The sequence below is a fragment of the Musa acuminata genome, unplaced genomic scaffold (genome assembly GCF_036884655.1).
Source record: "Musa acuminata AAA Group cultivar baxijiao unplaced genomic scaffold, Cavendish_Baxijiao_AAA HiC_scaffold_1104, whole genome shotgun sequence".
NCBI classification, from domain to species: Eukaryota; Viridiplantae; Streptophyta; class Magnoliopsida; order Zingiberales; family Musaceae; genus Musa; species Musa acuminata.
This window is the reverse complement of record NW_027021317.1, coordinates 633,412-660,718: the sequence shown is the minus strand read 5'-3', so window position 1 is coordinate 660,718 and position 27,307 is coordinate 633,412. Positions and strand designations below refer to the sequence as shown.

Here is a 27,307-nt window from a genome sequence, read left to right as displayed (position 1 = left end):
CGTGACTTTGTGTATGTCGGGCTCCTTACGCTGTGTGTTGTTCTTAGCTCGTGTTTCATGAGCATAATATTCCGGAAGTGCATCGTATTGGAATAAGCTACATTTCTTTGATGCTTCTCAATCATTTCTTCTTCATCATCATCTGCCTTTTCAACATTTCCTTGATCAATTAATTCTCTGGAGAATCAAACATTTACGTCATAATTAGTATTGACCTTTCCTTTGTATACCGGTGATCACAAGCGAATAACCAGTCAAAGGATACCTGTGAAGTCACAAATTACTTGGATATTAGGGAAGACAAACCAAGGTTTCACCACTGGGCACTCATGGCTTCATGATCGAAACCCTTGTAAATGATCTTTTCTTTTTTCTTTTGCGTGCAGGCACAAATCCATGCATGAGACCGCATTCGGAGGAAAGCAATTCATCACTGAAGATGACAGAGTAACAAACGAACAAGGCATCCAACAAGAGTTAGAACCGTTGATCTATGAGAATGTAACACACGGATAGCTTAACCATTTAATCATCGAAACATCGTTCAAGGAAGAAGAAGAAGAAGAAGAAGAAGAAGAAAAAAGTACACGAAAATGCTCTAACATACCACAAACTACAAAAGAGAAACCATAGTCCAGAATGAGGCGATGTCCATCTTAGGACAGGCTTGCTTCCAGTTACTGTCCTTCCTCGGATTCGCGCTTTGGGGCCTCTTTGATCTCCTCCCCAGCATCCTCCTGGCAACCAAGACATCAAAAAGGTAGTAAGGGTGTGTCAAACAAAGACTAGATGAGTTGGAATCGAGACAAACTTGCAAAGAAAAAGAACTGACAGTTATGTCAGAGGTCCATAAGGTCAAGTTGTCGCGAAGAAGCTGCATGATCAATGTGCTGTCTTTGTAAGATTCCTCGCTCAGAGTGTCCAACTCCGAGATGGCCTCATCAAAAGCCTGTGAAAGAGAAATGACCATTTATGATCAGCAACCAGCAAGATCAACATAGAACAAAACATCAATGGTTTTGATATAAACATTAATGTAAAAGCCATCACTACTATGCAATGAAAAATCGAAGCAAGATCTAGAGAAAGCATAACTAGACATAATATCAAAATGAAATTAGTATGGCTCTTAGATTCCTGGTTTTTCAAAGGTTCTGTAGCAAAATCATGGTTTGTCATTTTACTCGATCCAAATAATATCAATGAAATAATTTAATTTCTACCAAAATTGAAAATTTCCATCCAACAACATTAACACGCATTCATTGGGCACTTCTTCAAACAGAGGGATGCAACCAATCCAGACACACCAACATTGCCACACGTGTTATGGTAGCATGGAACGCGGTAACCAGAGATAAAATCTTATTACTTCTTAAGCATTAACAAAGAAGTGACTATAATTAAAACTTTCATTAAACAAGAACCCATAACATAATTCTACAGAATCTTAAAATGTATACTAATAACTCAGAAGTTTACATTTTAACAGTTAATTTGTGCAAGCAATGATTACCATTAATGCATTTAAAAATCTTGAAAACCTATAATACAATTTACGAGAAACCATGTGTAGACATATAATAAGCATCTACATATAATCTGAAAAACAGCTTGCTAAAAGTCTACCCAGTATGACTGCAGCAAGCTTTGTTGCTGAAAGACAGATTAAGACATTCTAGAAACTAATTTCAATCAAGCTCAAATGACCAGAAGACAAAACCAACTATTGATGTATCCTAAATCAAGGAGAAGATTTTAGCATCGCAAAATATCTTGAGAAGAAACAAATAGATACATATGATCAATTCAAACAATCACACCCATCGCATGTGCAAAGACTAACATGCATAGCACAAACAGAAGAGACATTCAACTCATGTGATACAGGAACAAACTTATGCTGATTTAAGCCAATTGTTTCATGTATAATAGTAAAACGTACAGTATCCACACAATAGGTGCAAACCATAACATTGTGAATATGATCCAACAGAAATTTTACTACAATGCAGCAATACATAATAAACACAATCAAAGATTTCATCATGGGACCTAGCTGAGTGCAGGATAGAGTTTCTGGAAAATTACTGCACGTGTGAAACTAAGCCTGGTCAGACCAAAGTATCAGCTCTTCCAAGCTGGCCCAGGCACAATTTCAGGATTTTAGACTGGCTTTGAGTCCATGCCAGATTCTAACCCAACTCAGCCAATTCACAACCCTACTAATGTATTAAATTTACTAAATGATTCGAATGAAAAAAAATAAAATAAAACGTTCACTTCTCCACGATATTTTCTAATCATGGAATATACTGCAAAAGACAATCAAAACGAAGGATTTCTACAAGTACAACAAAATGAGATAATAGAGTCAAACCTGTTTTGCAAGGCTGCAAGCACGATCAGGTGAGTTTACAATTTCATAATAGAATACAGAGAAGTTTAGTGCCAGCCCCAACCTAATAGGATGAGTCGGAGCAAGTTCAGCCAGGGCAATATCCTACAAATGTTTCACGTACATGGTTTAGTGAACATTCTTCAAATTTTGATGAAAAAGCACTAATTCAATATATTTTTGTAAACATATATGAACATTGTATGTCAGGCTTGTTGCCCATATTCATCCAGTAAAATCGGCACAACTATATAAGATAAGCTATTAAGTGGGTTCATGTCAACGTTATTGAGAAACTTCTAACAGATCCATTCACATGTTGTAGGGAATGGGGAAAAAACCTGAGCAGATTTATAGGATACCAGCGTACTCTCTGCAGCCTCCTTCCTCTCGGCTCCGGTCTTAAACTCCGCAAGGTACCTATTTTGAAATGATTATTTAGCACTTCAGATAAATAAATTCCACCCTAAATACAAACTAGAGTAATTCAGTCATTTTCTAAAACCTGTGGTAATCGCCCTTCATCTTTAGGTAAAACACCTTGGACTCGGCAGCAGCGGAAGAAGGAATCAGATGGGAATCGAGCAACTTGAGGATGCCATCGCAGATCTTACTGAGCTCAGTCTCGATCTTGCCACGATACTCCTTGATCACCGAAACATGATCCTCATTCCCACGGCTCTCTTCCTTCTGCTCGATCGAGGAGATGATGCGCCACGAGGCTCGGCGAGCCCCGATGACATTCTTGTAAGCCACAGAGAGGAGGTTGCGCTCCTCTACAGTGAGCTCCTCGACGTCCACTGTCTTCGCAACCTTCTCCATGAACTCCACCATCTCCTCGTAGCGCTCTGCCTGCTCAGCCAGCTTGGCCATGTATACATTGTCCTCACGGGATGAATCAGCCGGAGACATCTTCACTACCTCTTTGGAAACCTACGCACTAACCCCCTTTAAAATCTGCAAGAAAACAGATCAAAAATTAACTTTCTTTCTCCCATTTTCGATATTCACTATATAATATCAAATTTTCAGTTAACAAATAAAAGAACAATTTTTATTTATATTCCTAGTCTCCGCCGTCTTGATCTACTAGAAAAACAAACTTTTGATATTTTGAAAGGAAAAAAATGGAGAGAAATTTTGTGCAAAATATCATCTTCACCGTCACGGAAGAAGAAATGAACAATCTCCACTAATAAAATTTAAAAAGAAAAAAAGAGAAACAGAGAAAAAATCGAAGTTTTCGTTAAAAATAGAGTCTTGATTTCTTGAATCAGATGTATAATTGCTCAAAAGCTTTGCAATGCACCAAAAAAATTCTTCGACATACCAAGAACACGGTTGAAAATGACGAATAATGGACGAAAATTGATAGATCTCAAAAGCAGACGACACGAATGAGAGGAAAGCATCGTTAAGGAAATCGTAACAAAACCTATTACGAGAAACAGATAAACATACATTCCCTTGTAGGCCAAAGCTCGGATCGATGGAGATTAATCGAAGAAATCGAAGCGAGAGAGACTTAGAAAAGGTACCTCAGCGATGGAACGGTGGGGGAAACGCGGAAAAACCTGCGCAAGACTCTCTCTTTCTCTCTATTTTCCCGTCTTTGGTTTGGTTTCTATTTGCGCTTTTTGGTTGAGAGAGCGATAGAGAGAGAGAGCGAGCGAGCGAGAGAGGGGATGGAGGAGACGACGCGACGGCGTCGAATGAATATAAAAGGAGCTCGCATCCGGTCAACTACCCAATGATATGATGACACCTGTCCGATTCAACTCCCTTGGTCGTCCTATCACGTATTTAAATTTTAAAAATAATAATAATAACCTTACTAAATCTCTTTTACTATTTATAATCTCTTAAAATATTAATAAAATAATATTTTATTATTCATAACTTCTCAAATTCTTTTTTTTTTTTTCAATATCTCTGCATGTGCACACTATCATAATGACCTTTTTCCATCACTTAGCAGCATTCTATGGCTTAGGAATATATTAAGTTTTTAATGTGGATTGTTAATAATAAAAATGGTTATAAATAGTAATTTTTTAAAAATATTATCTTTAAAAGAACGTATCTAGAAAAAAACTTAAACTTTGATAAATTCTCACAAAGGATCCTATTTTTAAAATGTTCATAAAGCGTACCCTCCTTACGTGAAAATTTATAATGTTGCACCACCCCTTCACATAATTAATGTAATCATCGAGATTATTTCCACTCATTTATAATTTTAAATTACCTTAATTAGATCTTGCTTTATTTGTATTGATCCATTTGTTTGTTTGTGTAATATGATTAAGGAAATAATTAAAAAATATATAATTAAGAAAATATCTAAATTCTATTTTCTTAATGGTGTGGACAAGTTAAGAATTTAATTATTTTATTGATTAATTTATTTATTTATTAATATAAAAAGTGATTTTTAAAAATATCCTTAAGGGGAAATCCCCTCCCCCTACCGACCTTGCTCCTCTTCCTCCCCTATAAAAAGAGAGGATCAGGCTATTTATTATTCATCACTAGTGAGAAGATTGAGAGGAAAATTTATTTCGAAGAAGGTATATCTTCTATCTTTTATCAATTTATTATATATATATTTAAAAAAATAGTCAAATGATGATATTAATGTTTATAAAATTTTAATTATATAAAATAATTTTAGAAATTAAAATTATCTTAAAAGATGTATGAATAAAAAGAAAATCATGTTTAATTAATAATTTTAATATAATTTATGATATTTTACCATTATTCTTTAAGTGGATTTAATTAGTTTGGCATACTTATTTATTTGATCAATAAATTTCATGAAATTCATGTTTTTGTATTTCAAATCAAATTATGTTAATAATTAGGTAGCTTAAGAATATACAGGGTAATCCTTTTCGAGGATTAATGAGTTATTAAATATGATGATTGGATATTTTCACAATCCAGGAATAAATATATTCCCATTTAAACGGGTAAAGGATATCACTTTGTCGATTGTTAGGAGTACGAGATGAGTTTTTTCCATCATTATTGGGAGAATATAATACTCATCTCTAGAGAAATATCTCTTCATCTGCTATCGTATACCATCGGGTTTTCGATGTATGCTTATATTAGTTGACGATTATATATGTGATCGAGATATGTTGTATATAATCGATATATAATTTTATTTATTAAATAAAAATTATTATTGTTTATAATGGTTCATAAATTTGTATTTGACATATGAGTTTCAAGCATATTTGATTTATTATCATATCATACGAAAATATAAATATGTAATATATATTATTTTATATTTATTTTCAGATCAACCTACTTGCGGTTATTAGGAAAAATACCTTCCGCCTTTAGACAAGAGAGAATATCAACTGTTTTCTTGAGGTTGAGGGCTGCTGTGAAGTAAGAAACTTGATCGAACCTGGACATGGAACACGTGCCATGCTTATCCCATTCATGACGCCAAAACGAGTGGCCATCGCTACTGGGACAACGAAAACTATGCCAGTGTTGAATCATCTCACCAATCAAAGGGTCCATCTGCAATCAAAGACAAAGAAAAAAAAAAACGATGAACAACTCACACTCTCATTTTGCAAGGTACCTTTACGATAGAGTAGTCTGTGTCAGAGCCGAACATACCTTACGTCGGTTGTATTTAGAAGCTGATGGCATATTCTTGTCACAAGATGGAAACATTCCATTGCGAAAAGCAGGCCAAAGGCCATGGATGGTAAAAAAAATTTCCGGATACCCCGTACTCATATGACAGTAACGGTTGACGTTGCAAAATGATCCAGGCCACTAGATGTTTCAAATCAAACGATCAATATAGAGAAGAACAACAAGATAGAGAAAAAAATTAGACTTACCTGAAGAACTAAGTGAAAATAATCATAATTGGACGCAGCAGTGGTGGAGAAAACCAGCAAGAAAGCAATGGTGGAGAAAACCAACAAGAAAGGGAGGACGAGAGGTGTCATGCTTCGGCGAGTTAGGCTTTTGGGCACGTCGGAAGGCTTCTCCTTTTCTATATATGATCATCACAAGATTGCATAAACATTATCGGTTAGCATGCCTGAGGTGGGTTTAATTAATTATCTATAAAATAGATACATAATTGAAAGAGAAAGAAGAAAAAAAAAAACTCAGGTTGGGTTTAATTATCTATAATTATCTATAGGTCAGATGCATGTGTTGCAGAGCGAAGATGGTAGCTCTGAAGTACATGTTTCTTTCTATGCAGAGAGATATTCTTCTGCAGAGAGAAAATAGTCATCTCTCCTAGAAATAGAGAAAGACAGTTGGCTTTGAATCATCAAAGATTGAACTCCTGCAGGAGCTGCTCCATGAGAAGAGAAGCTTTGATCGTTTGGACCGTGCCACTTGACTATTGTTGTCCTCTACATCTGCAATAGAGCCTCACAAAGAAGAATTATCATCATTCATGATGAGAGCTTTCTTCGATGCATAGCCAATCTTTTTCCCATTGTTCTGGCTCTCGAGCTACAGTAAGGTCGATTCCAAACTAGAATTTGATGGTTTGATCAGACCTTTGACACAAAGCTTGATCTTTGATCAATCCTCATGAAGAAGCCAGGCTTGACTACAATATAAACCCCTAATGCAAGGAAATTAATTGTGCCCTATGCTGCCTCTCTAGTTAGAATAGCTGTTCTGGTTAGGTAAAAGATTGCTAGAAAAAATTGATGAGAGAGACCCACAAATGCTAAGAAATACGTGTAAATTCTAAAGATCTAAATGGACACTATGGATATGTATTCCATAGGTCTGTTTTATGTGAAAGTTCCAATTAGTAGCCCCCCACATAGTTTGTGTGTTTCAATTAATTGGGTTTTGTTGCTAGATTAAATTTCATAAGGTGTGTTGCTAGACTAAAAGTCTACCCAGCATGACTAAATGGACACTATGGATATGTATTCCATAGGTCTGTTTTATGTGAAAGTTCCAATTAGTAGCCCCCCACATAGTTTTTGTGTGTTTCAATTAATTGGGTTTTGTTGCTAGATTAAATTTCATAAGGTGTGTTGCTAGACTAAAAGTCTACCCAGCATGACTGCAGCAAGCTTTGTTGCTGAAAGACAGATTGAGACATTCTAGAAACTAATATTCAATCAAGCTCAAATGATCAGAAGACAAAACCAACTATTGATGTATCCTAAATCAAGGAGAAGATTTTAGCATTGCAAAATATCTTGAGAAGAAACAAATAGATACATATGATCAATTCATACAATCACACCCAGCGCATGTGCAAAGACTAACATGCATAGCACAAACAGAAGAGACATTCAACTCATGTGATGCAGGAACAAACTTATGCTGATTTAAGCCAATTGTTTCATGTATAATAGTAAAAAGTACATTATCCACACAATAGGTGCAAACCATAACATTGTGAATATGATCCAACAGAAATTTTACTACAATGCAGCAATACATAATAAACACAATCAAAGATTTCATCGTGGGACCTAGCTGAGTGCAGGATAGAGTTTCTGAAAAATCTGATAAACCAAACTCGAGAAAGAACGAAAAGAACGCAATTGACAGGGAATCCAAATCCAATGGCGCAAATTTCAGAACCTAAAAGAGAATAGGGGATCGACAACAAATTTCAGCGTTTCTCAGTTCCCACAAAGAAACTACAAGGAGGAGGAGAAGAGAGAGATTGGCGTACCTCTAAAGGGCAGAAGATTGCACAAGGAGGAGAAGAGAGAGAGATCGACGTTCCTCCACGGCTGCTATCAGAACGAGCGAGGTACTTGTTACAGAGCTCATATATAAGGCTTGATTGCAGAAAGGTTACAACCGATTATTGTCTTATAACTACTAAACATAACAGAAAAATAACTAGTAAACAAGCTGTTAAGACATATGTCACACATACTTTGGGAGGTTTCTTGTACTTCTCCATCGATAAGGTCTACATACTTCTCTTTAGGACAGCTGTTAAGACATTGGGCCATTAACGATCATGATGCAATTGGACGGTTTCTTCTAGGAAATATGGATGGTTGAAATGCTTAAAATTTTTTACTTAAAGTGGAGAGATCAACTATTATGACACTTAAAGTTGTAATGTGTATCAAGACATGGATTGACTGGCCTTTTCTAATTGGTTGGATTTGCTTGGATAACCAAATGACAAAACCATCTAATTGGTTGACCTATCAGTTTATGAAAATGAAAGGTGAACAATAATTTTCTATAAAGAGAGGCAAGGTCATTTTGAAATTTGAGTCCAATTCTAATTTCCTTTAATTTTTTTATTTCATGATTCACACAATTGACAGGAATTGAGTGTATATTTCCATGTCAACTGTGTGTCACATCCAATTTTTTGAATGCCTCTACTCAGTTTTGGAGGAAATATAAAAACTTCCAAACCAAAAACAGGCAGGGCAGCTTGTCCTCTTTGTAAGTCTAGAATTGAGAAGACAATCCTAAGTCTTTCCTCCTTTCTCATCTTCCTTTATCTAGTCTCTCTTGCACATCTTTGCAGTCTCCTCCATTGCTAGAACAGACCCTTTCTGTCCATCTACTTTTGGTAATTGGTATTGTAAAAGAACAACAAAAAATACTCCAATGTAGGAAGGTAATTCATATTTCTAAAGTTGATAGTGAATTGAAAGGTATACATATCTTATGCTCATGATATATTAAAACCCTGTAGCAACTTGTATTCTATTTGAAAAACAAAAAAATTGTATTATATTTGAACCTCAGTTCCGTTCCATTTAGTAATGCCTGAGATGGATTTTGTGCTACACTGTTTGTGTGATGAGTTATGGAAGCTTTATCATAGCTTGGTTCTTATACAAGAGGACAAGTTTAGTGGTATGTAGTATGTGGTATTTTGGTTTTTGTTCCGTAACACATTATTTGAGTAGTCCCCGAATCATGCAAATGTATTTGTTTGCTTGCAACAAATTTGGATTGCTAAAGCAAACAAAACAACGATGACACAACAAGATTGCCACCTTAAAAATTGCTAAAGCAGTTCTTGAAATGTATTTACTTTTCACAAGAAACATGCCTTCTGTTCCATGAACTAATAATGCCTTTCTGTACCATTAGGCTCCAAGAAAAGGCAATTCACAGGGCTTTATAGGCACCTAAATTAGGCGATAGTTACAACAAGTGTCAAGATAATCAGCATACCTCGCGATTGTCTGTGACCTTGAGGACCAGCTTCCCGTCGCAATGCCTGTACTTCATGGCGTACCGTGACTTCTAGGTTGGAGAGCACCTCAATTGTGGGATCTGCCTTTCAACTATGAAATTACCTACTTGCTTGTTACATACTGTGCTTTATATTAGTAACAATGGTAGATTTACAAGTGAGCAAAATGCAATACATAATATGTCAATCTTCTGTCCCAAGAAATTTACATACATGAATATTGAAGCCAACACGTTGTCAGAAGAAATTTAGGATCAATTATGATGCTAAGAATTTAAGGGAGTCATTTACCATATTTGGTTATTCTAGAACATATCTACTTTTGTAGAAGGTTGAAACCATGAAAACCAAATTTCCTGTAACATCACATGATTCTTGTTGTGGTTGACACTAAGAAGCTATGCTCTAAAACTAAACATCACAAAAAATAAAGCAACATTTACTGAAAGAACAAGTATAGAACTATCAAGTCAAAAACAAGAAACTAAGAAAGAATGTTCAACATCATTTGACTCAACTTTTAAAAATGCTAGGGTTCATCAAATCAAACAAACATCACCTAGATACTTATTATGGAATCTCAATCTAGCATATTATATATTAGTTAAAAGACAACTACCAAGAAATTTATGACATAATACTTCCAATTCACTGACTAATTTCTCAGAGATTTCAGCTTAATTAGCCTTTTGTGCTTATAAAGATAGCTTGGTAAAACTTGAATCATCATTTACAAGCAAATATGATCACCAGTGGAACTGTCAAGTCAACAATTAAAATTATTGTATGGCAAAGCCCCTGGAAGATGCATAAGTTTAGAGACTAGTCTGCCTTTAAAAGTCACAAACAAAACTAAGCCATCTCTCACAAATTTGGACAGAAAACACGAAGCAAAACTATATAAATTATAATATCACAAACATGCAAAGAGAGGTAGTTGACCAGGATCCTATGTGGTAAACCACTGAGATCTTTAAGGCAAAAAGGACACCTACCAGACTTCTTCATAATAACCTGTATCTAATCAGAAACCTAAGCCAGTAGGCAGGATAATCATAATACCCCATTAGAGAAGCATCAATAAGTGGCATATAACTTTTCATTTATCGGTTTGAACAAAAACTAAAAATTACTTCAGATCACTACATTGATTTTGCCTTTCAACACAAAAAGAAGATTATCACTGAATCCAATATAGAATAGTTTTTCTCTTTCTTTGTTTTATTCTTAATCAACTAGTTTAAAGGAGCAGATGTAAACTGACAAGTGATTTTATGGTCAAGGCATTGAGTCAATCAACTAATGATTTTTTTCCACCAAATCCAATGAATATTGTCAACACCTTCCTCATGGGAATCCAAGGACTTGAAAGGAGTCCAAGTTGATGAAGCTAGTTGCTAACAGTATGCTACTCTGAACAAAAAGTTACATCCATGATAAAGTAGCTACGCTTGTACACAAGCAAATAAAGAATGATATTTATGATAGAAGATCATTATAGCACTGAAAATCAAAATTAATGACCAAAAGAGACCATCTAATCTGGATCATTCAGGATGCACATATTAAGATAAAAAAAGATGTCATTCATGCTAGATACATCGAAGAACTAACAGGCATCCAGTTCAAAATTGACAATATGAATAAAAAGTCAGACAATATTAATTAGCTGGTTTTCTCCACCATTGCTTTCTTGCTGATTTCTCCACCACTGTTGCGTCCAATTATGATTATTTTCACTTGGTTCTTCAGGTAAGTCTAATTTTTTTTGTATCTTGTTGTTCTTCTCTATATTGATCGTTTGATTTGAAACATCTAGTGGCCCAGATCATTTTGCAACGTCAACCGTTGCTGTCCTATGAGTACGGGGTATCCGGAAAAAATTTTTACCATCCATGACCTTTGGCCCGCTTTTCGCAATGGAATGTTTCCATCTTGTGACAAGAATATGCCGTCAGCTTCTAAATACAACTGACGTAAAGTATATTCGGCTCTGACACAGACTACTCTATCGTAAAGGTACCTTGCAAAATGAGAGTGTGAGTCGTTCATCGTTTTTTTTTTATCTTTGTCTTCGATTGCAGATGGACCCTTTGATTGGCGAGATGATTCAACACTGGCACAGTTTTCGCTGTCCCAGTAGCAATGGCCACTCGTTCTGGCAACATGAATGGGATAAGCACGGCACATGTTCCTTATCTAGGTTCGATCAAGTTTCTTACTTCACAGCAGCCCTCAACCTCAAGAAAAAAATTGATATTCTCTCTTGTCTAAAGGCGGAAGGTATTTTTCCTAATAACCGCATGTATGAAAAGAATCGTATCTTCGATATCCTCAGAAGGGACATAGGGTATAAACCAGCAATCCAGTGCAACAAAAAATCGGGGAAGCAGCAGTTGTATCAGGTTCATATCTACGTCAACAAATTAGGAAAGCAATTTATCAACTATAAAGTTTCTATTAAAAGAAAATGTATTTCCCTGAGATTGTATTTCCTCGCTTCCCAATTTCCTGATATATCAAATATAAGAAATCATGGTTGACATCCAAAACAATTGAAATCATGTGTCAATTTAAATACTTCTCATTGAACAAGTAAATTAATTATCTTGTGCATTTACTTTGGTAGATCATCCGTTCGTTTGTCTTCTGAGTGCATTGCATTTTGGAGTACATTAAAAGACTGAGTGCATTGCATTTTGGAGTACATTAAAAGAAACAAACATAACTACAGAACCGGTCCGATGCATTGCAGTTTTGAGTGCATTGCATTAACACCTTCTGAGTGCACCGCATCACGTATGAATATATTTACACATTGTAGCTATATCCAATCGGGAAGAGACGAGAGGATACACCATACACTTTTTCTTATACTCTGCATACTGGTGGAAGAGAAGAGCAATCATTACAGATACATAGTTACGGAAGCACTGCTGATTTTTTCTCGTCTTTGTTGCCATGAATTATACATTCTTATTTTTTGGTCTTTGTGGCTCAAATATGTTTGTTGAATTGGTGTTGTTATTATGAAGCTTGATTGATCATATGGAGCAAATAAGAAAAGATTTTCATCATATTTTTACGGATATGACTGTCATAATGCCGCTACTTTCATTGCATCGAGCTCTTCCCATCAAAACACAAACACCATTGCATTACATATTCTTATTCAGAATCTTCAGAAACCTCAGAATCTTCGGAATCTTTAGAATCTTCAGAATCTTCGAAATCGTTGTAAACCTCTCCATCACACTCAGATCCTTCATCATGTTCTTCCTCTTCCGTTTTCTCCTCCTTCGGTGCACATTTGGGGTGGAGACCGAAACCGCACATGGAGCACAAGTAGCACCATCCACTTCCAATCTTGTGGCAGTCACGACACATATACAGGCCGCGCAGGCAGCTCCACTCCAACTTCCCATGCTTGTGTTGCTCATGCTTCCTCTTCTCAGGCCATCCCTTTGCCATCTCGTCTATCTTCTGGTCCAACTCCTTGATCCTCTCTTCGCTGAACGGGTAGGCATCGGCTCCATGGGTCGCCAACGAATGCATGGCATTCCTTGTGCTAGTTCGACCTGTAGGACCAATGGCAACCAAGGAGGGGTAGAGGATATTGACTTGGAAAGTGCGTTTCAAAGATTTCTTCCTCTCATCACCGAACTATCACGGACAAACTTCGAAACAGGATGTTTGGTGTAATGCTTATGAATGTCCGTGTCTTTTGGCATGTCCATGCCTTGTACAGCATGTAGAGGGGCGGCCGAAGGCTTGATAGTCCCATTTTTGTTGGGTTGGTGGTCTCTTTAGGCTTGTAAATAAAGGTTGTGTCATGTGGACACGCGCGAGAGCTTTTCGGTCTGTAATGGACCATTTTACCCTTTGTTGTGCAACTATTCAAAGCTTGTAAAGTCTGTTTGTAATTTGCATTGTCTATGAAGTGTTTTTCGGAGATGTTTGCTTGTGGATCTCGATTGAGGCGTTCTCTTTAACCTGTTCTCTCTTTTGTTGGTCCTAAGGGACGAGGGGGAGGCTTCGGGGAGGCTGACCTTTGCGGACAGACACGCAAGGGTGCCGCACGACTTAGGCAAAACCAGCTAAGTCCGTGACAGATGGTATCAGAGCGGGACAAGCACTCATAGAAACACTTGACATGCAAACGTGGGGGACCTAGCGGGGCTGCGTTGAGGGCAGTCAGCAACGCGCGACCATTTGAGGGAAAACGGGCATGAAGATGTAAGGAAAAGAGTTGCTCAGAGGAGCGGGCATCTAACATTGGCATTCAGAGGAATGGCCAACCCTTCGCGCAAGAGGCACCACGAGAACAGGCAAGCTTGGAAGAATGCGGAGCGCACAAAGGTTGGGATGGCTGAGTTTGAGCTACGGCTCAACGTTGACAACTATACTTGATGGTGCTCTAGGCAAGCGAGGCGCTTAGCAAGAATGAGACTATGCAAGGTGGAATGAGTTGCTCAACGACCAAAAGAGTTATGCAAAGCTCACAGAGGTGAGGGGAATTGCTAACTCGAAGAATTTGGTACTCATGCATGGGCCTGTATGCGGACGATGGAATGTTTGTGGCCATCCCAAGGCGGCCGAGACTCGACGCCATGGAGCATTAAAAACTTTCTCTTCGGCATGCGAAGGATACGTCCGGAGGAGACTGAAGTGTGCAACGAGTTCAGCATGTTTCTAGGCCTTGAGGGGTGCAGCGGTGGCTGTATTGACGTGGAGGCGCAATCTAGCAAGTGCGTTTGCAGGAGGCAGAACAATGCACAGTTTGTTCAGCAGATCGGAGTAGTCTAAGGGGATGGTGATCTCATAAACGAAGAGAGATGTTGCTCCAACGGGACAGTTATCCAGGAGGGATAAGTCTCGGCTCTCCAGAGGGAGAATCATGTGAGACGGACCTCACATGTTGAGGAGGAGTACCTCACAAACAACAACTCCACGAAGCTCAATGGATCGAGCAAGCAGCGAGGAGTTGTCGCATGATCTCGCTCGAGAGAATGCATTGGTGGATGCATTGCGAGATCAAGTGGGGGAGCGACCTGAAGCAACTTAAATGAAGGCACACTTAGAGTCGATATGGAGATCGGACTCAAAGGAGGGCTGACCCGTGGAATGGTGGGCGCGAGGGCCACCATCGACTCAATGCAAAAACGAGGAGCGGAGCAACTTGGGTGTAACTTGGCGAAGTACCCAAGCCGCATGAAGGGAGCCAGCAGAGAAGTTGGAACATGGAGCGGAGGCGCAGTGCTTTCCTTAGACAGAGGTCAAGGACATGAACTCTCGCAAAGGCAAGAGTAGAATCATGTTGTTCCATGGGTCCTTTCTGACGGAGCGGACTCATCTTGCATGGTGCCAAAGATGAAGGAAGCTTCTAGGCACATACACCTTATCTCGGAGGAGCATTTGATGGAGGAACTAAGGCGACTCAATTTGCGGAGGCGAAGTTGGGTTCAGATGGCCTTAGCACGGGGCAAGAGGACGCAGAGGCGAGTACTCTTGAAGAATATGCCACAGTGTTGCCATTCAAGTTGCATGAAGGAAGCGGTGCGCAGCGGAGATTGTGCTGGTAGGGGCAGAGGCCCAGGATCCAGACAATGGTGCACAAACTACAGTGAAGTCGGTGGACTTCGGGAGCTACTAGGCGACGGACTGTCCTAGAGCGGTGCTTCATCTAGGTGTGACCCAAGAGTGGGTGGATGAAGGTCGATTGCCAAAGGAGCGAACAAAATCGAAGGTGGAAGAGACCCTGCAATGTATTGGCAAGAGGCCACACATGGAGGGTTCACAATTCGAGTTTATTCCACAAGGATCAGAATGCAATGGAGATGTCACCAGGAGGCGACATGGTGCAGTGGATCGTGGTGGAACAGTTCGTGGCAATGCGATACACACGGAAGTCCCATGAGGGATGAGATCATATGGAGGTATGATCGGGAGTTACTGGAAGCTCCACTTCGGTGAACAACACAACGGCAAGAAGGGCTATGGATTCAAGGAGTGAAGGCCATGGTACCGCAGAGGCGGGTCTTCCGGGCGTGCACCGAATTTTGCATCGGATGAAAGCCTTGGTCATCAGCATATGGGGGCTGTGTTCCACCAAGGGAGAAGTTCGAATGCAAGTACTAGTGAGTCCCAACGGAGGGACTTGATCATGCAGAGGTATGATTGAAGCAGCTGGAGAGTTGGACTGCTCCAGAGCTCATATTCGCTTAAGGGAGCCCGACAAGTCAGAGGACAAAGTCGAGTAAGCGAACATTGCTACCAAGGAAGCTAAGGAGAACAGAATCGGTGCAAACCCTACAACGCGATGGCAGAGGCCATGCATGGGAGTTGCAGTCTGTCTTTCCATCGACCAAACAGTCTGCTTGGAGAACACAGAGGTGTTGAAGCAGGGGGTCGAAAGGGGCGAGGAAGCGACGACGAGTCCAGAGGGACTTAGCTACCCAAAAGCAAGCATCAGTTAAAATGGAGGTGGACTCAGAGGAGTGCCACGGAGACATATCTACTGATTGTGAGGAAAAGGGATTCAGAGGCGAGGCGACGGATAGTAGTGCCATGGGCATGGCAGCGCCATAGTACCGCAGAGGCGGGACTTCCGTGAAAGTCATTGATCCCTTGCTCTCATGGAGGGAGAGCGCTTGGTCGTGAAAGGGGCCGAGGAGGTGGAGCATGCAGAGGCAATCTCCAAGTACCGAGACAAGGCTGAAGGGCAGAGGCCAAGAAACTTCGTAAGACCGGTGTCAACAAGTTTCTCATCAAGATAGCCGTAAGTGAAGGACTTCGGGTCATGCAAGAGTGCACGACCAAGGAACGAAGCAGGCAGTACGCGGTGTTGTACCTTTGCTACTCAATGGAGTAGGCGGCAGGGTTGATGGAGAAGACGGTACAATCCCAGAGGCGACCTCATCTATCAGAAAATTATTCCAAGTTGGGGTGAAAACTTCCTGCATTCCAGAAGTTCAATGGCATTGAGAAGGTGAATCACAGTAGCTAACTCAACGCAAGGAGTGCAAACACTTCAAGTGCTTCAGAAGTGTGAGCAAAGAGCAGGCGAAGGCCAGTAACCAGCTCGATGCATGAAGTACAACCTCGAGGAGGCGGGCGAAGTCAAGTAACCTTTGCCTTCTCAACTTTCAAGAGAATGGGCGAAACCGAGTACCCCAGTTCTCTTATCTATCCAGCAGAGGAGCTCTGCACAAGTTCAAAGACCCTTCGAAGATAATGGAAGACAATAGTTGTCAAATCCTCACCAACGGTGATCAGTGCTACTGAGAGTAGATTGTCCGCTTCATTTCCCAACGAAATGTCAATCAAAAGCGGAAGTGATGCGAACCTACTTGGATGTGACAACTAACTGAAAGAAGAGTCAATGAGCAGATTTTGTGGAGGAAGGACCCAAAACTTCAGAAGTTTGCGAGACGATGCTCGTTAAAGCTCCAACAAGCATCCACCCAGTTCAAGCAGCATGTGGAATTTCTAAGAGACTGGCGCAGTAAGGATGGTCTTTTCCTTCATCTGGGGGATCCGCAGGAATCAACAAAGATCAACACAACTCAGCCAACCCCTCGTCTTCGAAAGCACGATTGGTAAATGGAAGGGCCAGAGCTCAAAGTAGCGGACAAGCTTCTCACAACCCTCGTCTTCGAAAGGAATCGCGAGCCATGGCATGCTTGCCAGGCCTTGTTCATAGGATGATTTATTATCATCTAATGGCACCAGCACAACTTCGAAGCTCTCCCCGGCTTCCTTAAGCTTCCTATAGATTTCAGCCAGCACCAGAGTCAACTTATGGGGACCGCCGTATTTATCAGGAATATTAAACCAGAAGTAAAAGGCCACAATCTTTCCTTCGAGATCCGACACGGCAACCTGCTTCAATTTAGCATAGATTAGATGGTGGTAGTAAGCTGGTGGATCAAGAATGTAGTTTAATTCTCTTCCTACAAGGAGATCATCGATTACCTTGGATCCATCATTGGAGATCAAGTAGTCCCGGGACGGCGAAACCAACGGACTTCGAAGACTCTGTTCCTTCTTAGCAGCCGCCTCCAACTCGTAGAACCTGTTAACAGTAAATGGATACCCGTTTACACCATATTTTGCCACAGCTCGGAGACCTTCTTCGTTAACGACCATGCCAATAGCGGCATCATAGATGACAAGCTGAGCGGGATAATACTCCTCGAAACTGCCGAAATGATCATGTAGCCTTTCGCGTGTGTCGGAGTCCGCAAATGAGACTGCCAACCATGGCATATCTGAGAAGTACCTATTGAAGGTCTCCACGCATGAATCACATGACACGAAGACAATCTCGAAATCGCGGCCCTCCGAGGACAGTTGATTGTATACTTTGATCAGATCATCAGTGACGATTCTTTCGTAACAGATGTCCGACAAGAAGAGACCAAACTTTTTCCCGTCAAGGCTGCTGATGGCTACCTGAACAAATCACAGCTTGTCAGTGAGAAACTAAAGTTGCCATGCATTTTCCATACTTCAAATAGGGAAAGATTAGCATTTTAGCAATATGCAATTCGCCTCATCTTATCCTCCTCCTTTTCCTTCCCTCCTACGCCTCTCTTAATCTCTCATCCAAAACTCAACCCGTCAGGCTTTGATGCATCCTATTGCTTTATGTCCCTTACCACGGATCAAAAAATGCTCTCTCTCTGCACTTGACGAAGACAGAGCATCCATTTGACATGGTGGAGATCTCAAAGGCAAAAAAGACTGTCCGACGAGCATGGAAGACTAGTTGTTGCTTCGAACAAAATCTACTAAATCGAGGCTAGCTTAGATTGATAGGCAAATTCGACAAGTTTCTAAGTTTCTGTAGCAATAGATTGATAGGCAAGTCTCACGAGATCCTAACTTTCTAAGGTAAGCATGAAGCTCAACAATTATTAGTAATTGACGGAAGACTTTCGAGTACCTTCTCGCCATTGTTACGGATGAGAAAGTCCCTCTCCGTTCCGGAGAGCAACGACACCACATTGTAATGCCACTTCTCCGCTGCCATTTCTTCTCTCTGTGGCTAAATCCTTCTCTTCTTCTATCACAAGCCAATTATCATAAATAAATCATCACTTGAAATCCATAATTACAGAGGAAAAAATTTCATTAAATTTAAAATTCATGTACTTACAATAATATAATTTATAAACTAAAGTTTCTTGGCCGTGCTAAAAAATCTTTCCTTTATTCAAGTAGGTTGATCTGAAAATAAATATAAAATAATATATATTACATATTTATATTTTCATATGATATGATAATAAATCAAATATGCTTGAAACTCATATGTCAAATACAAATTTATGAACCATTATAAACAATAATAATTTTTATTTAATAAATAAAATTATATATCGATTATATACAATATATCTCGATCACATATATAATCGTCAACTAATATAAGCATACATTGAAAACCCGATGGTATACGATGGCGGATGAAGAGATATTTCTCCGGAGATGAGTATTATATTCTCTCAATAATAGTTGAAAAAATTCATCTCATACTCCCAACAACTGACAAAGTGATATCTTTTACCCGTTTAAATGGGAACAATGAATGGTGAAAATATCCAATCATCATATTTAATGCATAGCCAATCTTTATCTCATTGTTCTGGTTCTTGAGTTACAATAAGGTCTATTCCAAACTAGAATTTGATGGTTTGATCAAACCTTTGACACAAAGCTTGATCTTTGATCAATCCTCTTGCAGAAGCCAGGCTTGACTACAATATAAACCCCTAATGCAAGGAAATGAATTATGCCCTATGCTGCCTCTCTAATTTAGCATAGCTGTTCTGGTCAGGTAAAAGATTGGTAGAAAAAATTGATGAGAGACCGGAATCCAAATCTGATAAACCAAACTCGAGAAAGAACGAAAAGAACGCAATTGACAGGGAATCCAAATCCAATGGCGCAAATTTCATCCCCTAAAAGAGAATAGGGGATCGACAACAAAAATAACAACAAATTGCAACGTTTCTCCGCCAGAATCCAGAATTCCCACAAGGAAACTAGAAGTGAAGAGAGATATCGTACCTAAAGGGCGGAAGAATAATGCGTCGACTTGTTTCGTTCCTCCACGGCGAGGTAATTGTTATAGAGCTCATATATAAGGCTTGTTTGCAGAAAGGTTACCACCCATTATTACCCACAGACCTACCTACGTTACCATTGGCAGCCTTTAGTGGCCCTGAGGATAAATCATCTCGTACAGCGTTATAAAAATCTTCGCAATAGAACAGTATAATCCTCCGTATCTTAACAGCATTTAGGAAAGAGTAGCTTTGACTGAAGTCTTCTTCTTCCATCGGTTGCTTTCGTTTGAGTACTGGATGTAATACAAGCTTAGATGTTGATTGGCTGGCGTCTTCTTCTTCCATCGGTTGCTTTCGTTTGAGTACTACGTTTGGATGTAATACAAGCTTAGATGTTGATTGGCTGGCGTTACAAATCCTACCTCTATTAACTATGGTTTCTCAAGCTAGTGCTTCTCTCCTTTTTAGATCAATAACAAGTGAGTGCCAAAAAGATCCACAAAAAATTTATCTCATGTCTTTAACATCTTTCATGTGGAAGTGACGTGCGTGCAAGCTGATGAGAAGAACGTGAATACTGTGTCAAGTGAACGAAAAAACCGGTTCAAAGATCATTATCGATATAATTTATCTCAAACCAAATGATCTCGAATAGTAAGAAAAAAATGATGAAATAGAGTCAATCAACATTATACTGTTCAAAATAAAGAATCAATAAAATTGTATTCATATAAAATATAAAAAACCAATTAATTCATTACATGAATGAAAATTTTAAACTAATGATTTTATCGATGACTCAAAAAGAAAAATTTTAAAAACACTATAATCTTTTATCACATTATTATATAAATTATGGGAATAGTAAGGACTCATACACACTGAAAAAAAGGATATCTTATTAATACCCATAAAAATCTAGATAGAAAATATTTAAATTATAGAATTCTTCATTTTTACCTTACAAACAAAAGAAATATTGATGACTGGACAGATATGTATATCAGTATCAAAATTAATAAAAATTTTAAGACTCATCAAAAAATTTTGTTTGATTGGATGGGAATATATCGAAATTATTCTTCAATATCAAATCTAGAACCTTTGTACTTCCCAAAATTTGTGTTACCTTTTGATGCATAGAAGATTAAACAGTAGATCATACCAATCAAATTACTTATTACTAATATTTAATATTAAAATAATATTAGTCAATATACATATATATATTTATATATGTATATATATACATATATATGTATATGTATATATATGTATATACATATACATATATATATATATATATACATACATGTATATATATATACATATATATATACATATAAACACATATATGAGAAGAATTATCTACCATGCCACATTTCATATTGCAAGATTGGAACAAATTGAGAAATGAGGGAAGGGTAGAAAAATATACAAGAAAGGTCACCACAATTTTGATATAATTTCCTCAAGAATAAAGGGAAGACCCATCTTAAAACAAAAGATGAAAAGCTAACAATTCCTGAATTTATTTGAGAAAATGAGTAGATCTGCATAGACTTGCCCATCTAATCCTATCTGCATGTGCTTGTATAAATAAAGAAGCTCGTACTTGCCCATCTAATCCTATCTGCATGTGTTTGTATAAATAAAGAAGCACGAACTGAGATGAAAATCCACCATATAATTGCAAAAAATCTTCTGAATAAATTTTTATGTTGCCCACCTAAATCTTTTTGAAAAGTAGTTGATGCATATTACTAATATTAAAGACACTAAATTAATCAATTTTATAAAATAAAAATATTCATATATCGAGTAAATGAAAAGAATGTAGTGAAGTTTCATAATGCAACCAGATGATAGTATTGATCAAGATATGCAATTTCATATCGTACCGAAGTTTCGACGTTCGCTCGATACGTTACGATACTGTATACCGAGCGGTATACAGTATATACATATATATATGTGTATATATATATGTATGTATGTGTATATATATATGTATATATATATATATGTATATATATATATACATACATATACACATACCGAAGAATTGCTAACTCTAAAGGTGGAAGGTATTTTTCCTAATAACCGCAAGTATAAAAAGAATCATATCTTCGGTATGCTCAGAAGGGAAATAGGGTATAAACTAGCAATCCAGTGCAACACAAAATCGAGAAAGCAGCAGCTGTATCAGGTACATATCTGCGTCAACAAATTAGGAAAGCAATTTATCAACTGTAAAGTTTCTATTAAAAGAAAATGTACTTCCCCTGAGATTGTATTTCCTCGCTTCCCAATTTTCTGATATATCAAATAGAAGAAATCATGGCTGACATCCAAAACAATTGAAATCATGTGCCAATTTGAATACTTCTGGTTAAAACAATGTATGTGTTATTAATGTTCCTTGGTATAGAAGAACATACAGTTCAATGTTTTTTTTTTTTTCATAAACAAGTCTAAAGTGTTCTTCAGAAAAGGGTTTTCATGTGTTTGATGTTCATAGTGGATAGTGGTTTTTTATCTGTTGACATTGTGATTCATGGATTACCTAGCATGATGTTGACGTGGAAGGAAGTCCATCCTACATTACTTCCTGGCCTCTAAAATCATGGATAATAACTAACATATGATGCTGTGTGATTCATTCAGTCGATACTTTTAAGGCTGTTTTTCTGTTTAGCATTATTCAGGTTTTCATTTTGTCTTAAGCTTGCAATATATCTTAAGTTCCATACTCCGAGTGATATCAAGCATCCTGATGAGACCACAATTGATATCAAGCATGATCTGTTCATAATATAAATTATGGCAAATGATTGTAATAACTTGTTATGACTTGATTTCATATTCTGATCATCGTGTTTCTCTGTTTGAACTGCAGGGGTGGTTGGATTATTACAGCTTCTTCCTTTAATTATTATTTAACGAATCCCTTGCAAAATATAGATTTTCATATGAAATTGTGAAGCTTTTAGGTTCTTCCTATATCACATATCTATTTGTCAATTATTCTATAAAATATACATGAAAATTGTAGCTGTTTTTTTTTAATGTAAATTTTTTATATTCCTGTCAATCATAAAATATCTCGCTTTTGTGAAACAATGAAGATGACACAGGAAGGGATTTCTTTTGGAAGAACAAATCTCTGCTCTTTTGAATACGTGTATATATATATATATATATATATATATATATATATATATATATATATATATATATATATATATATATATATATATATATATATATACACATACATATATATATACACATATATATATATATATGTATATATATATGTATATACTGTATACCGCTCGGTATACAGTATCGTACCGTAATTCCCCTTGCATGAGTACTGAATTCTTCGTGTTAGCAATTCCCCTCACCTCTATGAGCTATGCACAACTATTTCGGTCGTTGAACAACTCATTCCACCTTGCATGGTCTCATCTTTTACCAAGCGCCTCGCTTGCTTGTAACACTATCAAGTGTTATTGTTAACATTGAGTCGTAGCTCAAACTCAGCCATCCCAACCTTTGTGTGCTCCGCATTCTTCCCAGCCTGCTTGTCATCATGGTGCCTCTCACGCAAAAGGTTGGGCATTCCTCTGAATGCCACTCTTAGATGCCCGCTCCTCTGAGCGTCTCCTTTTCCCTATATCCCCATACCCGTTTTCTCCCAAACGGTCGCGCGTGCTAGCTGTCCTCAACGCAGCCCCGTTAGGTCCCCCACGTTTGCATGTCAAGTGTTTCTATAAGTGCTTGTCCCGCTCTGATACCATCTGTCATTGACTTAGCTGGTTTTGCCTAAGTCGTGCGGCACCCTTACGTGTCCGTTCGCAAAGGTCAGCCTCCTCCTCAGCCTCTCATAGTCCCTTAGGACCCATAAAAGAGAAACCGGGTTAGGGAAAACGCCTCACTCGGGATCCACAAGCAAACATTTCCGTAAACACTTTATAGACAATGCAAATTACAAATAGACTTTACAAGCTCTGAACAATTGCACAACAAAGGGGTAAAATGGTCCATTACAGACCGAAAATCTCTCACACGTGTCCACACGACACAACCTATATTTACAAGCCTAATGAGGCCACCAAACCCAACTAAAATGGGACTATCAAGCCTTTGGCCGTCCCTCTATGCTGTTCAAAGTATAAACAAATAGAAAGACACGGACATACACAAGTATTACATCAAACATCATGTTTAGAACTTTGTCCGTGACAGTATGGTAAAAATAAATTTATAAAATTTGATTTGACTTAATTTGAAATTTATCATCAAGGCCCCATGATCAATCGTCTAAGATGAAAAATATATATATATTTAATAAAAATATAAAGAAAGTTGGCTCAACATAACATGTATGTGATTAAGAGAAAGTTGTTAGAGATTCTATGTTGACATGGTTGATGATTCGAATAACAATATCAGGCAGCTTGACATAAACTATTGATATGATAATTATATGACTATTCATGTGTCGTATTACTTATATCAATACTAATTTATTGATATTTGATTTAAGAAAAATTAGGAAGGTTAACCAAGTGATAGGTTTTCACTTATTTTAACAACTACATCGTTAATTTGAGATTTTACATAGTTTCATACATAAAATAAAGATCTGTAAGGGCTATATTATTTGTTTTCCACTCTTTGATTGATATATAAGTAAAAGCATTTGTTGGAGCATAATTTAGTTATTCGATACATGGATCGTGAAGCAAATCACGGTTTGATTTTAAGTCTATCGTAAGTATGATGAAAGAGATAAAGCGGATTCAGCATGAGTTCGTACAAACTAAGGGGGTGCATGAATGTTTTAAACTAGTAAGTCTAGAGAATAGTAATGTAGAGTTCAAAAGCTTCATGAAACCCTCGATGAGCTAATGTACTTAAAAGAGTTCTATAGTGACCCTTAATTGATGTGAGTAGTTTAATATATTATCAGACATTACTCTAACATGACGGGTTGCATTGTCTAAACCATTGTCGAGTGTCATATTAGTCACATGTTATCAAATCCTTTAATTTAAGTATAATTATATTTTTTTTGTCAATAAAATTTTCAACATTTCAAGTTGAATGATATTACTTTTATCAATACATTAAATAAAATAAAATTTAAATAAATAAAAAAAATTATTATTGAGTTCAAAGAGAAATTCATCTTCTTGGTTTATCATAAAGTAAAGCCTAATAGTAGGAGGACCAAAAGAGTTATATCATGATTCCTTTATATTTTTTTGAAGACTAAATTTTATTTTATTTTATTTTTGGATTAATATATATTAAAATTATTCATGCTATATGTAGTTTCTAAAATTTTCTTCTATTCCTTAAGTATTTAAATTTTTATTTTTGGATTAAAATATATTGTAATAATTCATGCTACATACAATTTCTAAAAAAATTTATCTTGATTTCTACATGCATAATGCTAGTTGTAACACTTGATTTCTATTATAAGAAGCAAGGTTGAAGACATTTGATGGCCAATGGTAGTTTCATCCTTTCCAATTCGATACCGAGCATATTGCTCGGGAGAGTAATATGCTCTCTCTCGCTCTCTCTGTCTCTTCTTTTTACTTGTTTCTTTTGTGTATGGGTAGCTATTTCTTTTCTATTTATGTTGACATCTCTTTGTTTTAACTCGTCTTCTTCCCCTCCCCTCTCTCTCACTTTTTGTCTCTGTCGCCACTCCATCACCTCAGCCCCGTCTGCTTGAAATCCAGAGGGAGTTGAGTAAAAGTGTTAAACATTTGTCGAGGTACAGGTGATGTTCTACTGAAAAATGATGGGAGTATGGTAGCAGATCTAAGAAAGGTTAGTAATGAATAAATTTATTCTTCATTCGTCATATGAGTTATATGTTTCTAAGATATAATGTATAGATTTCATGAATGCGGTCTTTAGGATCAATAAATGTTTAAATGGTTCTAGTAAAAAGATTTTAAGGCGCTGGCCTATATCACTGTTGATTACATGGTTTCATTCATATTGGCTAGATTTTCTTGGTTATACTTCTTCCATTTTGTTCATCTGTATTCAAATTCAATTACAAAGTCCCCACATGAATTTATACTGGAGTGATATCGTTATAATCTGTAGTAAGAATGTGGTTTCAGTCAATATCAACAATTCGGAAGTTCTATCAAGCAGACAATATGCTGTATGAGATCTATTGGAAGCTTTGAATATAATGACAATAATATCATATCTTTAGTAAATATGCTTCCAAAAGTTATTATATGGTTAGGTATAATTATATTTCAAATAGGATTTGTATTTTAAAGAGTTTTAGTGAATTTCAGCAGCAGTTTATCATGCTAAGGGGGTCTTGAAATGGTGATCTATGCTATGATGAGGTTATGTCGACTCATCCTTTTGTATATCTTTGGCTCGATCCATGATGGATTTGTGTCAGACATCTTGTTCTTTTGGTATCGTGTCCCAGCAACGATTAAAGCCGTGTTGTCAGTCAATGCAATAAGAAAATGATTTTATGTGAAAACCCTTAGAAAAATTACCTTCAGGCCTAAAAATCTCCCAGTTGATGCAAATATATTGAGAATACTCTTGCTGCTTAAGCTTGTAAATACCTCCGTCGCACTAAAGCTTCCTTGGTTTAAAGCCTCTTCACAATCAACTAGGGTAGATGGTAAAAGGATATTCTTGGAAGATTGAAGGAGGAATCGTCCATTCCTGTGCTTTGAACAAATAATTTAATCGATTGAGAGTTGATACATAAGAAAACTGCAGCATTCTGTAAGAGTTGCTGGAAATCTAAATCAGAAGAATGAAGAAGCTTGGCCAAAATATTAGACATGATTTCTGGCTGAATGTAAAATATCATTCAACAGCTTAAAGAATATATATTTCAAAAACACCATGAGTTCAAATCAAGATTTAATCGTTGCTGGGACACGATACCAAAAGAACAAGATGTCTGACACAAATCCATCATGGATCGAGCCAAAGATATACAAAAGGATGAGTCGACATAACCTCATCATAGCATAGATCACCATTTCAAGACCCCCTTAGCATGATAAACTGCTGCTGAAATTCACTAAAACTCTTTAAAATACAAATCCTATTTGAAATATAATTACACCTAACCATATAATAACTTTTGGAAGCATATTTACTAAAGATATGATATTATTGTCATTATATTCAAAGCTTCCAATAGATCTCATACAGCATATTGTCTGCTTGATAGAACTTCCGAATTGTTGATATTGACTGAAACCACATTCTTACTACAGATTATAACGATATCACTCCAGTATAAATTCATGTGGGGACTTTGTAATTGAATTTGAATACAGATGAACAAAATGGAAGAAGTATAACCAAGAAAATCTAGCCAATATGAATGAAACCATGTAATCAACAGTGATATAGGCCAGCACCTTAAAAATATTTTTACTACAACCATTTAAACATTTATTGATCCTAAAGACCCCAATCATGAAATCTACACATGTATCTTAGAAACAGATAACTCATATGACAAATGAAGAATAAATTTATTCATTACTAACCTTTCTTAGATCTGCTACCATACTTCCATCATTCTTCAGTACA

At 37.3% G+C, this 27,307-nt stretch overlaps 1 protein-coding gene and 1 long non-coding RNA gene across 2 annotated transcripts; both read right to left on the bottom strand.

Annotated features, from left to right (window-relative positions):
* Window positions 1-466: 466 nt before the first annotated feature.
* LOC135666468 (14-3-3-like protein) lies at window positions 467-4,112 on the bottom strand. The gene is made up of 6 exons (XM_065178037.1): window positions 3,937-4,112; window positions 2,904-3,355; window positions 2,740-2,818; window positions 2,381-2,503; window positions 833-949; window positions 467-737 (listed from the first exon to the last, which is right to left on the bottom strand). The coding sequence occupies exons 2-6, from the start codon at window positions 3,308-3,310 to the stop codon at window positions 678-680; spliced, it is 786 nt and encodes a 261-aa protein (XP_065034109.1). The 5' UTR covers window positions 3,311-3,355; window positions 3,937-4,112; the 3' UTR covers window positions 467-677.
* A 3,636-nt stretch (window positions 4,113-7,748) lies between these two features.
* On the bottom strand, window positions 7,749-20,818 carry LOC135666470 (uncharacterized). Its single transcript, XR_010509798.1, has 3 exons — window positions 9,590-20,818; window positions 8,106-8,166; window positions 7,749-8,011 (listed from the first exon to the last, which is right to left on the bottom strand). It is a non-coding gene; the product is annotated as an uncharacterized LOC135666470 (long non-coding RNA).
* Between the last annotated feature and the right edge of the window lie 6,489 nt (window positions 20,819-27,307).

Excerpts from the sequence above, each read along its gene's own strand:
- LOC135666468 (XM_065178037.1), bottom strand. The coding sequence starts at position 3,310 with ATGTCTCCGGCTGATTCATCCCGTGAGGACAATGTATACATGGCCAAG. Across the intron at positions 2,819-2,903 it reads ATGAAGGGCGATTACCACAG|GTACCTTGCGGAGTTTAAGA; the intron begins GTTTTAGAAAAT and ends ATTTCAAAATAG. Across the intron at positions 950-2,380 it reads CTTGCAGCCTTGCAAAACAG|GCTTTTGATGAGGCCATCTC; the intron begins GTTTGACTCTAT and ends TCTCTTTCACAG.